At 38.4% G+C, this 15,111-nt stretch overlaps 2 protein-coding genes across 2 annotated transcripts in view; one reads left to right on the forward strand and one right to left on the reverse strand.

The window, feature by feature from the left end:
• Positions 1–6,145, forward strand: part of unc119a (unc-119 homolog a (C. elegans)) — a 17,143-nt gene extending 10,998 nt beyond the window's left edge. Inside the window, exons 2-5 of the mRNA XM_035680308.1 lie at positions 2,409–2,522; positions 3,474–3,567; positions 4,570–4,742; positions 5,163–6,145. Coding sequence (XP_035536201.1) covers positions 2,409–2,522; positions 3,474–3,567; positions 4,570–4,742; positions 5,163–5,275 — 494 coding nt within the window. The 3' untranslated portion in view covers positions 5,276–6,145. The remainder of the gene's footprint in view (positions 1–2,408; positions 2,523–3,473; positions 3,568–4,569; positions 4,743–5,162) is intronic.
• Positions 6,146–7,990: 1,845 nt separating this feature from the next.
• Positions 7,991–14,822, reverse strand: foxn1 (forkhead box N1). Its single transcript, XM_035680453.1, has 8 exons — positions 14,694–14,822; positions 13,886–14,206; positions 13,070–13,165; positions 12,857–12,978; positions 12,589–12,685; positions 10,360–10,567; positions 9,769–10,194; positions 7,991–8,619 (listed from the first exon to the last, which is right to left on the reverse strand). The coding sequence occupies exons 1-8, from the start codon at positions 14,820–14,822 to the stop codon at positions 8,324–8,326; spliced, it is 1,695 nt and encodes a 564-aa protein (XP_035536346.1). The 3' UTR covers positions 7,991–8,323.
• Between the last annotated feature and the right edge of the window lie 289 nt (positions 14,823–15,111).

Raw genomic sequence — 15,111 nt, forward strand, 5'->3', positions numbered from 1 at the left:
CTTACTGTTGTTTTAATTTAATTTTTTTTTTTTTCAAATTTCAGCCTTGCTTAATTAGTGTAATCACATGAAATCGTGTTAAAAAACATACAGCCGGCGGTATTAAACAGCAAGCTCTAAATAGTTTCACAAGAGGGACATTATTAGACAAGGTGTCAGGTATAGTGTACTGTAGGTTATGAAAAGGTCTATAAATATCTTCAAGCAGGTGGCTAAAGCCTGTGTGGCCCATCTGCTCTCTAACCCTTGGAAAACAGGATACAGCAGTGTGAGTTTGTGTATGTGCAGACACATGTGTATGAGTACATATATGTTTTATTATTTGTCTTATTATTCATCTCTATACATACCTCCTTAGGGTCTTTTTAAATGTGCTGCATGAAGACCCTTCAACCCTTATGCAACGTATACTGCCAATAATAACTGCCCTTACCGTAACCCTAATGAGATAGTAGGTGTGTGCATGTGTGTGCATGTGTGTGCGTGTGTGTGCGTGTGTGTGCGTGTGTGTTTCCCAACCAGTCAGTCCATGTGATGATAAAACACAATAAGCCTCTTAGGTGTAATCCTGCTCCATTGGGAGGGGAGTGTCTCACACATGCTTACACACACACAACTACACGCACACACACACACAATGAGTGCCAGCATGGCCAAATCTGTCACCCTGCTCAGGGTACTTGGGTTTCTGTCTTCCAGTGGGTTTGTGTTTACTCAGCTTGACAATCCTGCTGATCAAGGGACACAAAAACCTGAAAATGATTAATGACTGAGAAATATATGTTGTAAAGCAATCTGTCTAGTCAGCAATATTATAGTACTGTGGAGTGTGTGTTATGTCTTTTGCTGTTAAATTATTTCTGTGGTCAATATATAATACTATATATTTAATTCTAACCACTCTAAATCAAATGACAGAAGCTGAAGGATATTTGCTTTGAGGAACTTACATGAAACAAAAGAGAAACCTCAGGAGAACATAACTACACTAGACATTAAAAACAACTGGTAAAAACATAAAATCAAACATTAAAATTTAATAAATTAAAAGAAGATAAACATAAATAAAACCAGCTTTCTCACAGGTATGTGATCAAAGTAAAATGTGTCAATATCATGTGTCATATTCATTTTCAAATAAATATTGCAACTTAAATAATAAATAAATAAAACTTGTTCTGTTACTATCGTGATTAGAAACTGAGGCCATTCTGTAAATAGTTTTCCAATAAATATAGAAACTTCTGATCTGTTTTTACTTTCAGGCTTAAATTAACGACGTCTGAACAGATACAGCTAGAGATCATGATGTATTTGCTCACCACCATAAAACAAATAATGTGCAGTATGTTGTACAATGCATGAGCTGTAAATACATAAAAGCATCACTCTGAACAAACATTTGCCAGTTTGCCTACAGGTGCTGTTAATCGAGAGTGAATGGATGTTGGTTTATGAGGTGCTTTGTATGTAAAAGGACACTAGCTGACTTAATCTCTCTCATAGGAGGTAGGAAAACAGAGAGAGAAACTTTACACTGAATCACATACAGTCCATAAACACAGTGATAATGTGAACAATTATATTTGTGTCCGTCCTGGAAGAACAAGCTCTTCTCCGTGGCTCTGCTGTTTGTTTAAGAATCAGAATCAGAAATACTTTAATAATCCCAGGGGGCTTTCGTTACAACTCTAGATCAACATACAACATATATACATACCACATATAACATATTAAGAACATATATATATATATATAAATATATACATAAATATATCTATATACACAAGGTAAAATATTACCTTAATAATATATTCCTGTTGAATGTTTTCATTACATTAAGTATCTAAGGATAGAAGGTTTTGTATGTTGAACAGATTATAAAGCAAATATGTTTTGGCCTTCATAAAGAAAACTGACTTTACTTTGCTTTTGAAATGTAAATTACAAAGATATAATTCACACACACACAAAAAGGATTTTATTTTGATTCTTTTCACTTTACATAATGCAGTGCCTCTTTGTATACATTGGCTCCACAAAATAAAACGGCAGTATTTCCTCAGCTTTATGTATTCATCCACTGACAGTTTGTGACCTGAAGCTCTCTGAGCTTGTATGAGTTAGTACCTAGAGGGTGTGTACCTTGGCACAGAGAAAGATCTGATATGTAAAATAAATAGCACCCATGGCTTATTGAGGGGTTACAGTGAGCATCCAGAAGCTTGAACGAATGGAAATGAGTCAGTTCAGACATGCACAAAACAACAGACATTACTGTATTTAACTTTTTATTAATTTACAGCTTGCTGCCTGACATAAAATGTTTGCCTAATTCAGTGATTTAATGACTGTTTGTAGTATTGTATGAGAACATATCTTAAAGTGAATTTTCTCTCTTTTTTCAGATTATCTTTGTTCTCCAGAAGAAAATGTCCACATGATTGACTTCACCAGGTTTAAGATTCGTGACATGGAAACAGGGACAGTCCTGTTTGAGATCACCAAACCTCCAATACCAGGTCAGCACCACACCCTATCTCACTAGGGTCCTTTAAAGCAGTGGTTTCCAAACCAACGGCCCCCAACTAAGGGACATATTATATGGATACTTTACATTATATTCACTATATTCACTAAATAACAATAACAGTCGAGAACAACTGATGAACTGTACAATGAACCCAAATAATGAGAACAATAACTGCAGGAAGTTTGTGTCAAACAAGCAATTTGAGTGAATTTTGAGCAGATTATTTCCTGTGAATATTGATTCAGAGATGGAACTTTTTATACAATTGAATAATAATATAAACTTTAAGTAACAATTTAATTTAGTTTTCTTAACAGAAATGAATGAAATGCTGAGATATACTGTAGATATTTTTTAAAAGGTCTTATTTATTCATTTTATTTCGTTTTATTTTACCAGGGACAATGCACATTAATCATTGCTTTTTACATTACACTTCAATGTAAATGTGCCAGAGTTAGCTAATAAGCTAATGTTCATCCGTTTTCCCTGGGCAGGTTATAATAAATTAGTGCCCATAATCATCGCTTCAACAAGTACTACAAAACAATACAATATATTACAATATAATACATAAATACATTCTAAAACTGACAGAGATTTATAAAAACAGTGAGGCAGTGCCAGAGCTGAGGTGGTCAGACTACTTATGACTGCAAGTTTTGTCTGAAGCCATGTCTTTAGTTTATGTTTAAAGACTAGTTTAGACTATTTCAATAATGGGCACTCTAACTGAGCACCCCTTAGGATCAGTACGGCCTCACAACCCCCCTGTGAAGGCTTGGCGATCCCTAATGGGGGTCAGGACATCCAGATTGGGAACCAGTGTTTTAAAAGGTATTTAAGTTATTGTTATTGTAGGATTTTTTTTTCTCCATGATCCTGCAGAGTATAGACAATATGGACTGAGGACATTTTCTTTTAAATGTCTCTTCTCTAGCGGGAGACAAAAAGCACTGTGACCCCAACGCCGGCCGTTTTGTCCGATACCAGTTCACCCCAGCCTTCCTGCAGTTGCGGCAGGTTGGAGCCACGTAAGTTAACCTTCAGTGTGTATTTGTTAGATCCAAATGACAAATGTTGACTGGGAAGAAGAGAGAGACATGTGAAAAAGCTGAATGATGCAGCAACATCCGGTCGACCCTGCCACACTGACAGAAGACACATACCGGATGTAGGAGGTGTGTGGGCGTCAGTGTGGGACGACAGGCTGACGATGATAAGTGCCAACTCACAGAGCAGCCCAGCCCACCTGCTGAGTCAGGCACAAAATAGCTGTCAGTGCTCCTGAGTGGTGTTCATCATCATCACACTCCTACTCTGATTTCAATCCAACCCGACAACTGACTCATTAGGATGAATGACCTTCATGTATATAAAATATTGTGTTTTTTTTATTTAGCAAAGCACCTGAGAAAAGATGTGTGTTGATTGTTGTGAAAGGATAATTCAGTTTATTTTTATAACGTTCACCCAACCACCAGAAAATAGATAAAGAGATTACTATTAAAATAAATGATGTTTTAGCTTTACCCTTAAGGTTTACATGGGGACAAGTGTTAATGCACTTACTGTAGTTGTATGCACTTACAGTTCTTCTGTGCAATGACTGATTAGAGTCGACACTGCATTTGGGTGTGCAAAAATGTCTGAGCATAGCGGGCAGAGTGACAATTTGCACAGGAAGTCAGTCAATTAAGAGAATGTGGGGTCTTAGTACCATTTGGCATCTTAACAATACAGTACAATAAGTGTTTTCTTGTGGCCACCATTAAGTTTCAGTTCCCTCCAGGGGATGAAGTTTGGGCACCCCGATTTAAATAATCTAGATCTACTTGTTTGACCGGCTGACTGGTCATTGGACCCAGATGGACTTTGCTGTAAAGATGTTTCTGTGTTCCCATGTGTGTTATTTTGGTACCAAATCAGGCCCAAGTTGAAATAAACTGGAATTAACCTTTAAGTTTAGCTGACCTTTGAGCAGCCTTCATTTGCCTCTAGGTTGGTAAATCATATTTCCCTCCGTCTCTCTGCAGAGTGGAGTTCACAGTGGGAGACACACCCATCAACAACTTCCGCATGATTGAGAGACACTACTTCCGCGATCAGCTGCTCAAGAGCTTTGATTTCGAGTTTGGCTTCTGCATGCCCAGCAGCAAGAACACATGCGAGCACATCTATGAGTTCCCCGCACTGTCTGAGGAAATCAGTGAGTGTCACAAAACACACCACAAGAGACAAATACACCCACACACAGACTCTCTAACAGGAATTAAAGGTCCAGTGTGTAACATTAAGGAGGCTCTATTGGCAGAAATTTAACATAATGTGCATAGATCTGTTTTCATTAGTGTAAAATCACCTGAAAATAAGAATTGTTGTATTTTTGTTACTTTAGAATGAGCCACTTCGGGAGGTCTTCTTAGGCCGCCATGTTGAACTGCAATGTTTCTACCAAACAGTCTCTCTAGAAAAGGCTTTTCACATTCTTAAGTTTCTCCTACATGCTTTTGAAGGCTGAGCTGTATTCAAATAGTTGCGGTCGGCAACTTCACTGCTAGATGCCGCTGAATACTAAACACTGGTGGTTTAAAGATCCTGAGTGTTGTGTGTCTTTTTTCTCTCTCAGTGCAGGAAATGATCCTGCACCCGTATGAGACGCAGTCTGACAGCTTCTACTTTGTGGACAACAAGCTGGTGATGCACAACAAGGCAGACTATTCCTACAGTGGGGGGCCATAGGCAGACCAGTCGCCACCCCTTCACTCCTCCCTGTTGTAGACATTTTCCACGATCCATGTACAACTTCAGGACCAGAAACAGATGAACTGATGGACAATTCGCTGGCATTAAACTCTTAAACTCACTCCTGTTAACTCCATGAATTTCCATTCAGGTATTTAGCTGCCAGACCAATAGATTTCTCTCTTTGCAGGAACATCGAATTCTGTCAGATTTATCATCAGTTTGCATCTGTGCGTGTGTGTGTGTGTGTGTGTGTGTGTGTGAGCGAGTGTGTGGGCAGCAAACACATGCAGTGTCTGTACATACTGTTGATCTCAGTCTGTATATGTGGGTTTCACTTGATCATCAGGAAAACACTGATCAATTTACATTTTGTGTGTGTGAGTGTTTTGATAGCTAATAATATGAAGAGAGAAAGGAGACAGTGAGTGCTGTTTGTCTTCACTTAACCAGACGAGGCAGAAAACACACCATGAGACGAAGAGAGAAATGATGTTACTCTAAAGAAGTTTTAAAAAAAAAATTAATCCATTCAGATGTACATTTATATAGTTTGTATAGGAATGACATTACATTTTCACTCCTGAAGTTTCTTAAATTTCTAGTAGCACACATCCGAATGAATCCTCCCATGATCTTGGTCTGTCATCGTTCATTTGAGTGACAAACAGAAATGTGTACTTTGTCTATGTGAATGTGTCATTTGTTGTATGTTTTCATGTTCATAGTACTACTATTTCAGGAGTATTTTTTAAATAAATAGCCATTTTAAATTGTCAGAAATCCTACATTAGCCAAAAGTCAGATACCAATTTTGATATCCAGTACGTGCTCTGTAGTACTGAACACTGTGTATACTTAATTATAATAAATGTTTTAAGTATAAAATGAAAAAGTATGTAAAGTTTTGACAGCGGAAATTCCATCACTGCAATAAATATGGGATTTTTTCGAAATCTTGATCATTGGGTTTTTTTTCTTTTCACAAAATATGGAGCATTACACTGAACAAAGAAAGTAAACAGTACAGTAAAATAAAATGTTGAGCAGACAATAGATTATAAAAACAGCAAAGCATTAAAAATCTGAATCAGTACAAAATAACAGGAAACCATAAGGTATACTGCTGGCATTGTGTTCAACTTTATATGTTTATACTTGAATTTCTTTTGTCAGCCTCTTTTACTTTTATTGGAGAAGATTTATTCCCACATATCATGTTACCTGATTCAGTAGTTAAACATTATACAGTATCTTCTCTAATAAAAGTATGATTGATTTCCAGATCCAGGTTTAGAAATTTACCATAGTCCAATAAACCTTTTAAGAGCAGTGAATGAAGACATAAAACGTGGATTATTCACTTGTGTCTGATTTTCTACCAAAAAGTTATCTTATTTGAAAATTCTGAATCTATGCAATTATTCTTCATTTTTCAAAGCAATATGTTTCCTACTTCCTACTTCTTGGGTGAAAAAAACATGCTTGTTGGTCCCTTGGTCCACATCTTAAAGTCAGAGAAACTTTTCCACTACAGGAGACTTCCAGTGTCAAACTCTGCACACATCATTCTGCACGGTGAAGGTCAAATATCCAAGTGAAATAAGAAAATAAATAACAATAAGCAAAACAGTCAGAAAAGTTAAAATAACACTCTTTAATTAGTTTATGAACAAACTCTTACAAAAACAGAAACAGTAACCCAAAAGTGCTAAAATAATGTTATATATCTATATTCTCCTTATATATATTTATATTTCCCCTCATATTTGTCAGGGCGCTTAACTACAGAAAGTAAGAACTAAAATATCATTTAAAAGATGAGAATTACATCAGAAGTTAACGCCTCATATGGACCACAACACAAGTGTCTTTGCTGCCATCTTCTGTGACAATAGTCTTACTGCACTGTTGCCATGACACCGCCTATCATCATCCATCAGGTCTGCACTGGTATTAGACATCAGTGTAAACAAACGTGAGAGAGCTTCTCTAATGCTGAGCCCTTATCACAGTGGAGCCAATGGCTGCAAAATATTACATACATATTAAATACATTATCTCACAGATCTGCTTTTAATAGAAATAATAGTGTTGTTAGGAATATTTTATTTACATACACAGTAGCAACATTAACATTGATTTGGAATTTGGAGTCCAATATTCCTCTCTTTTATCTGTGTGTTTGGTCTCCTGAGGGAAGTAACTGGCTCTTCAGCTTCTAACTGTGAAATTGTAGGTTGACAGTAAAACAATTAGTTGAAACTCGCTATAAAGCTCCATTAAGGGAAGTGAGCTGCAGATTCAAACATTAAAAGGGTGACTATAATCATAAAGTACGCATGATAATCCACATTGAAAGGTGCTTAAGCAGAAGACATCCTCTAAGAATGTATGTGTGTTATGCTTTTAATATGGAGGAACTGTCCATTAATCCATCAGCTATGTCCTTAGAGTAATCCTTATCCCCTGGAGCTAATTCCTGCTGACAATGGGCAAGAGGTGGGCTACACCGGGGACAAGTCACCAGCTAATCACAGGGCTGACACATAGAGATAAACAACCATTCATGCACACATTCACACTACAACAAAATGCTGGTACTAATGCCTTGAAATTGAAAATTAAAAATGTATTTACAAATGACAAAATAAAACCTCCTATGGTTATTTATAGGGACTTTGGATTAGGATTTGTAAATCAATGTGACAATACAGTTTGTAAAAGGTAAATAAATAGCTAAATTCACATAATTTTAACAATTGCGTTTTCAATATGCAATTGAAATACAATTTTAATTCATAAAGTGTGTCCCTGTGTGTACTGAAACAGAAAAAAAAGATAGACTTCTTGTTTTTTCATCAGCTGAACTTGTCTTAGTTCCTCCACAGTTTGTCACACTGTAGTAAACAGAGGATCTGATGAGTTTAGTAACCACTTAGCTAATACTGTGGCATGAAGCTGCCTGCGACAACATGGCCTACTCAGCTTAATATAGTACATTTATGGCCGGTAGAGGGTGACGCAACCCAAACAGTCAGGTCTTTACATTAAAGAGATGGATGTGGTACAGGAAGTCAGATACCCAGCCAGACTCTCCATTCCTGAATAAACCACAGGATGCAGTCCATTCAAACAGCCGTGCTGCTCTACGTTTCTTCCAATGTCTGTGTTTTCGTTCGCGTACTCTGCTTTTCGACGACTGACAGGAGGAAGTGTGACCTGCAGGTAGCTGGTCTGGATGTGGTGGTCCTGCAGGGCAGACGTAGTGGACGGGGTTGTGAGATTGACTTGTGGATCAGATACCAGGCTGTCGTCCCTTAACTCCTCCCACAAGTTACCTGAGAAAATTAGTAAATATCAGGTCATTGTCCAGTAAACAATAACACCTGCTGCAATCAGACAGGAACTCACTTCCTGCTCATTTTACTGATGAAGGGGAGGAGATGCGTTTGCCTCATGTTGGAAATTACACCATGCAGGGTTTTTAAGTATGATTAATTAATAAAGGGATTGAATAAAAGCATAGATCCTCTACGTATAAGGTAACACTAACATTAGTTGGCCACAGTAGTTTACAGTATGCTTGTAACCATGGTAGGCCCGGCACCAAGGCGAAGTAACTGAGGGGCCTGTTGCTTTAATCAAAACTGATTTAACCTCAAAGAGTACATTTATATATCTGAGCACTCACATAAGAAGGTAGCACTAGCAGAGCACTAAATATTCTTTGAATTTATTTATATGTACAGATTTTAGATTACCTCACAGCATTGCTAACACCTACTCTTTATCCCACATTTGGTTTGTTTGGATCTAGTCACCATACTTAAGACATCTGGTGGCGCTGGGCCCAAATTGAGGTTGCATTTCTTTTTCCTGTCCCACCTGCTTTTTATCACAGGTTGCATGTAAAGCCCAATATGCATGTTCAGCTTTTTCACACATTTAGATGTGTCTGTGAAAGGGTTCTGGTACTGTTAATGCTGGCTCACTAGGACACAGAAACCAAGCCATCATTAATGTAATTAATTGGGACCTTTGCTTTTGTTTCTTTTACATGAAAAAGCCTGCTGAGGTCTATGCTGGTCTGATAGCAGCGTAGGTCTTTAATTTACAGGATTTTGTTCATCGGCACATGATATCCAGACTTTGTACCCAAACAATATGATGCCATATTTTCACACCCTAGTTACAAAATGAAGTAAGCAACTACTAAAATGCTATGAGCTGATGCTAATAGCTAGTTAGCATAGGGCAAACACAACAATGAATATAAAACAAGATTAATTTTTTAATATAAACACATATTATAATCATTTTTGAACACATTTGGTTATTAAAGACTTAGGACCAACATTATGTACCAAGCAGGACATTTTACAGTTCCTTCAGTCAATCAGTGCTCTCCAGTGGGCAAACTTGGTAACTGATAAATCTGTGTGTTGTAAGCCTTTCTACCCATCATATTGTCTCTATCTGTCTCGTACCTTGCAGCTGCAGGTCAGTCAGACTGGGGTTGAGTGTGTCGATGTCATAACTGGCTTCTCCCTCCAACAGAAAGTCCTGCATGCTCCTGGGGCCAACGCTGTACTCATTGTAAACAGGTGGCATCTTACCAGCCATGGGTGAGTTCAGGCCTCCAGTGGCTGTTGGCTGTCCATAGGGTGAGTACAGGGCACATGAGTTGCTGGGGTTAGCAGCGGTGGGGGGGAGGTAGGAGGGCAGCTGAGGTTGAATATGGGAATACTGTGGACGCCGAATGGACAAGCAGGGGGGCTGAAGCTGGGCTGGGGTGCAAGATGGTGAGGTGGTGCTGTAGATAGGGGTCACTCTGGATAACAAAGCTGGGTTGGTGTAAGGTGGCAAAGACTTGAGCTTCTCCGGTCTCTCTCCCAACAGACGGTCAAGGTCTTCTGTGGAAAAAGTGTGTATCAACCAATGTTTGAATCAAGTAAAATAGAATAAACAGATTAAAAGGTCAAACATCTGTACAGTACATCATAATGAATTCATTGTGAAATCAATCCTCTAACCTGTTTTGTCCTTTGGTATTTACATGTTCCTATAACAGGACCCACCTGGCCTAGCCATGCTCCTGCGTACAGTGACCGGGTCCTTGCGGCGCCACTTGTGCAGCTCCTCCTGCATTTTCTCCACCTTGGCTGAATTGAGAGCCCACAGACAGCCTTTACGGGACGAGTTCCCATTTTTGTTCTCCACCTTCACAAAGCACTTGTTCAGGGAGAGGTTGTGACGCACAGAGTTCTTCCATCCGTCAGGAGCTGTCTGAAAACAGAGAGGGTTGGATAGATGAGAGAGAAAATGGTTTAAAGCAGCTTTTTTTTTTACCCTTTATACACTGTATATATGTCAGATCAAATTGATTCATGGTACATGAGTATGCATGATTAGGACTGCTACATTTTCTATATAAAATGTTAGAAAATAATAAAAATAAATGTAAAAATCTCCCCACAACAATTAATTGATTATGTTGCCAAATTATTTTATGTTAACTAAAGGATCAATCAAACCAATTGTTTCAGCTCTATGCAAGCTGTTTAGTTCTTAAGTGAAGTAGCCATGGATAATTAAACAAGAGTCTACAGCCATGCTAGCAGCTCTGAGAAGCTATTTAGGCTCTGCAGTGCTTTGAGCTAAATGCTAACATCAGTATGCTAACATGCTCACAATGACGCTGCTAACATGCTAATATTTAATAATGAGCACAAAACACACAAGTGCAGCTCTGGCTGATGGGAATGTCGTTGCAGGAGGTGATAAACCAAAGTACTGGACGAATAGTAAATCTTATGGAAATACATCCCATATCTGATATTTCAGTCTGTAGACAAACCAAACAACAGACAGACATAACTGTGACTAAAAATTCAATAATACTTCTTACATTATTTTATTTGTCATTTGTTTTACACATTATTTTACCCTCTCTTGACCTCTCATCACATTAAATAAAGACCTCACTACAGCTCTCACCCACTGCCTGAAACACATTCAGTGTGTCAAATTCAGTTCTTACACATTCACAGGCCCTTCCTATTAAAATGTGCATTAATTTTTCCACCATCTGCAATGTTTGATATCTGCATGCCATAGCAAGTGTCCACTCAACTGAAATGAACTCAAAGATACTTCAGAAAGTATATAGATAAAGAAAAAAAAATACTAAATACCTTGACTTTCCTTGGTGTATAACTTATGATCTGCTTCATTTATTTTCTGGCCCTGCAGCATGTGTTTAATGTGACAGGCAGCTGTTTGGAAAGCAGCCATAAAGCACCTTCTTTCATATAAATGGCATCCAATCTTTGAGCTCTTTCCAGAATTGAGTCTGAACTTATTTGATTTTTGAATCCTTCAGAAAATGTACATTATTTGTACATTTTCTGAAGAGAGGTGCAACCCTGCAGCTGGCTAATGTAATTAATATTAAAGCACGGGGCATGAATTTATAATGTGCTTTAATCCATTGTACAGCAAGAGATAGAAATAGCATTGGCCGTTTTTTATTGATTGTAATCGATAGTGATCCTATAGTTGAGTGACTATGAAGACTTAAAACTAAAAATTTAAAAAATACTCACACACTGCCAATATAAAACAGACACACCTCATCATTTTACTCCTCATGTCTCAACAGGTAGCTGGTCCAGGATCACCTAGCTGCATTTTTGTAGAGCTCTATTAATCATTAGAGCGATATTATGAGGGCAGATGTGTTTTGGGATGTTTTTTTAACTTATAATAACACAAGGCAAACCTAAATGTGAACTGTTCACCTTCCCATCAGAGGAGGACAAAGGACAGGATAAATGACCGATACTGATAATGTTCTTCATTATTTCTAAACTTCACTCAGTGTTTTCATGTCAGGAATATGATTTGTGTTCATTTTTTTATACTGTTGTAAACATAAGTTAAAATATTAAATTCTAATCTTGTTCTGAATGTTAAGACAACCAGACTGACATAGGAACTGTATAGCTAATATGCACACTTCAATATCTGTTTATTTATGTTTATTTCTCATATTGTGCAGGCCTACTTAGGGTGGAAACTTGACCAATGCTTTGACCAGCCAGAGTTGACTTTAGAGAACAAATCATTTGGAGGCAGTGAAACTACAATGGGAAAAAAAGCAATATTGTAAATATTTGACAATATAAACTGAGATTACACTTGGGAGCAGAATCAATTTTTAAAAAAAGTGCTTCCTGCCACTAATCTTGAGTTTTTTTCAGTGGTTTAAATTCAGCCTGTAATATAAAAAACATTGATAGTGATACCTTGAAATAGGGGAAGTGTTCAGTCATGAAGCTGTAGATCTCACTGACTGGCAGGCTTCCTGTTTTACTATTTTTCAGAGCCATGAAGATCAAGATGCTGTAGGCATGAAGGAAACATTTTTACATTAGCATTATATATTATTTATATGTTGTGTTTGGCGCAAACAAAGCACTTTTTTCAACATGTTAAGCACGTAAGAATTATCCACATAATATTGGTAAGCAATAATATAAGTGTCGTATATGGTGAAATGTCACACAATGTTACCTGTATGAGTAAATGGGCTTGGGGAAGAGGGACTGTGTGCTGCTCTCCTGGGGTGATTGAGCGGAAAGAGAATATTTTGAGCTGTTCAACTTGTCATTATTATGATTCAGTCTTGATGAGACCTATAGAGGACACACACACACACACAAATATCATGACCTGCAAACCAATAAAAGCCACAGCATTCCTCTACGGTTTATCTAACGCACTCACCTGTTGCAGGGGGCTTGATGAGCTGTAGGATGAATAGCTTTGAGACAGGAAGCAGGAAGGCTCTGCTGGTGCAGCTGGTAGTTCTGGATACGAACTCTGCAAGTATGACAACATAAAAGGAGGCTTTTTCATATTTGCTTTCATATTATGCTTATTAAATAATTTTTTTTATGTAATAAATACATTTTGCAATACAATTTCAGCCTGAAATTAACTTTGTGGCATATACCTGGTTTCTTTTGGCCATTTGGAGGCAGCAGAAATAGATATAGCAAAGACAACACTGACGTACGGCAAACTTGTTAGCAGACAATTGCTGCACAGTTACAGATAAACATTAGTGTTGTGTTTCTGTGCACCTGTTGATTATAAGTCCAATAGTCACTTTCTTTTAGCTCCGTTTTTGGTCTCTACCAACACCAGAGGGATATATCGGTCTCTTTGTATCTGTCTACCTGCTGAAAATGACCTCGAAAATGAACCAAAACAGTAAAGCTATGAGACAGACAGCTGAACAATGAGCTGAAACTCTCTATAAAGCTCCATAAAGTTCTGCCGGGACCTGAAGATTCAGATAATTCTCTGTAGGTTCATCACTACAAGCAACTCCTTTCACATTGTCAAATTTGATCCATTGCTATTCTCTGTGTGTCAGTGTCGTATTCCTAACAGTGTAGTGCATCTTTTCCACATGGTCATCCACTATGTTTATTCACTCCCTTTCTTTCACCTTTATCATATAAATTTGTTGTTTTGGACTGCACAAAGCCTTAACTGAAATAACAGGTGAAATTAGTGTACCAGAAGTCTAGAAACCTGAAAGCTGCCATTGTACTGGTCCCAGGATGTTGGTGCCTCGCCGTTGGAGCTGTGTGAACAAGTGTCAGGGCTGCACACCTCCTGCAGACAGCTGAAGGAAGACGAACACTGTTGGAGACAAACTGCAGCCGTCACTGCTCCTTCACTGAACTGTCGACGGTATGGATGGAAACGGTCTGAGTCTACGGGGCCACGCCCCGGTGCTGATCCTGAACCGACGGTCCCATCAGCGCTGTGCCTCCTGTTCAGAGCTGCAGTCCTCAAGCTGAAAGTGTTGCTGTCTTGCTGGGTGAAGCAGACGTCCCTGCTCTCTTTAATCTGTGGTATCATCATCATCACAACGGATACAAGTTTATCATGGTCTAAATTATAGTATACACAAAAGTTGACAGTTGAGATGTTGTCTCTCTCTACACTCGATTCATAGACCAACAAGCTGCCCACATGCCTACTGGGAATCTCCAGAAGCCATTTAAACCTCCTCTCTCACAGTGAATAAACCACAGAGAACTGTCTCAGCCTTTCATGCTCACATACATATTTCAGCACTTATTAGATAATTAGATGCTACAGTTAGCAGCTGCTTAGCTTAGCTTAGCTTAGCTTAGCATAATGACTGAAAAACAAGGGGAGAGGGAGAGCCTGGCCATTTGTCCATGTACATTCAATTTAATTCACAAACAACCCAACTCATTTTAACAGTCTTTACATACTGGAGTGCAGTCAGAACTGATTTTCTATTTCTAGTGTTACACAGAAGAATCTGTTTTGGGTTAGGACAGAAAGGCCCAAGGCAGCTCAGTACCTGTGATTCTGCCATCTGCTGGCATGAGGTCCCACAGGGCTCACAGGTGTGTAGGTTGGCCTGAGGGGTTGATGCTTGAGACTTGCTACTGCTGCTGCTGCTGGGGTAAAACGGCAGGGAGTCTGACATTCTGCACCAAAATCTGCTCCTATGAAGAGATTTAAAAAAAAAAAAAAACAGGCTAAATTTGAGATGGGAGATAAAAACTGGCTTCTATCTTTAGTCAGTGGCATTTTCTGGCCCAAACTCAGGCAGACAATTCATCTTACCACAGACTGGCTCAGCAGCGGTCTGTGTAATTTGTTTAACATTAAAGTTTTTCTTCCTACAGTTGGATGTTTGACACTAAAAGGGATGTTTTTACATTCATCTACTGAAAGAGGAAAGTTTCTCTGTGCTCAATGAAAATCCGATTTCC

The sequence above is a fragment of the Morone saxatilis genome, unplaced genomic scaffold, assembly GCF_004916995.1.
Source record: "Morone saxatilis isolate NCDOM2014 unplaced genomic scaffold, NCSU_SB_2.0 Contig8, whole genome shotgun sequence".
Lineage (NCBI taxonomy): Eukaryota > Metazoa > Chordata > Actinopteri > Moronidae > Morone > Morone saxatilis.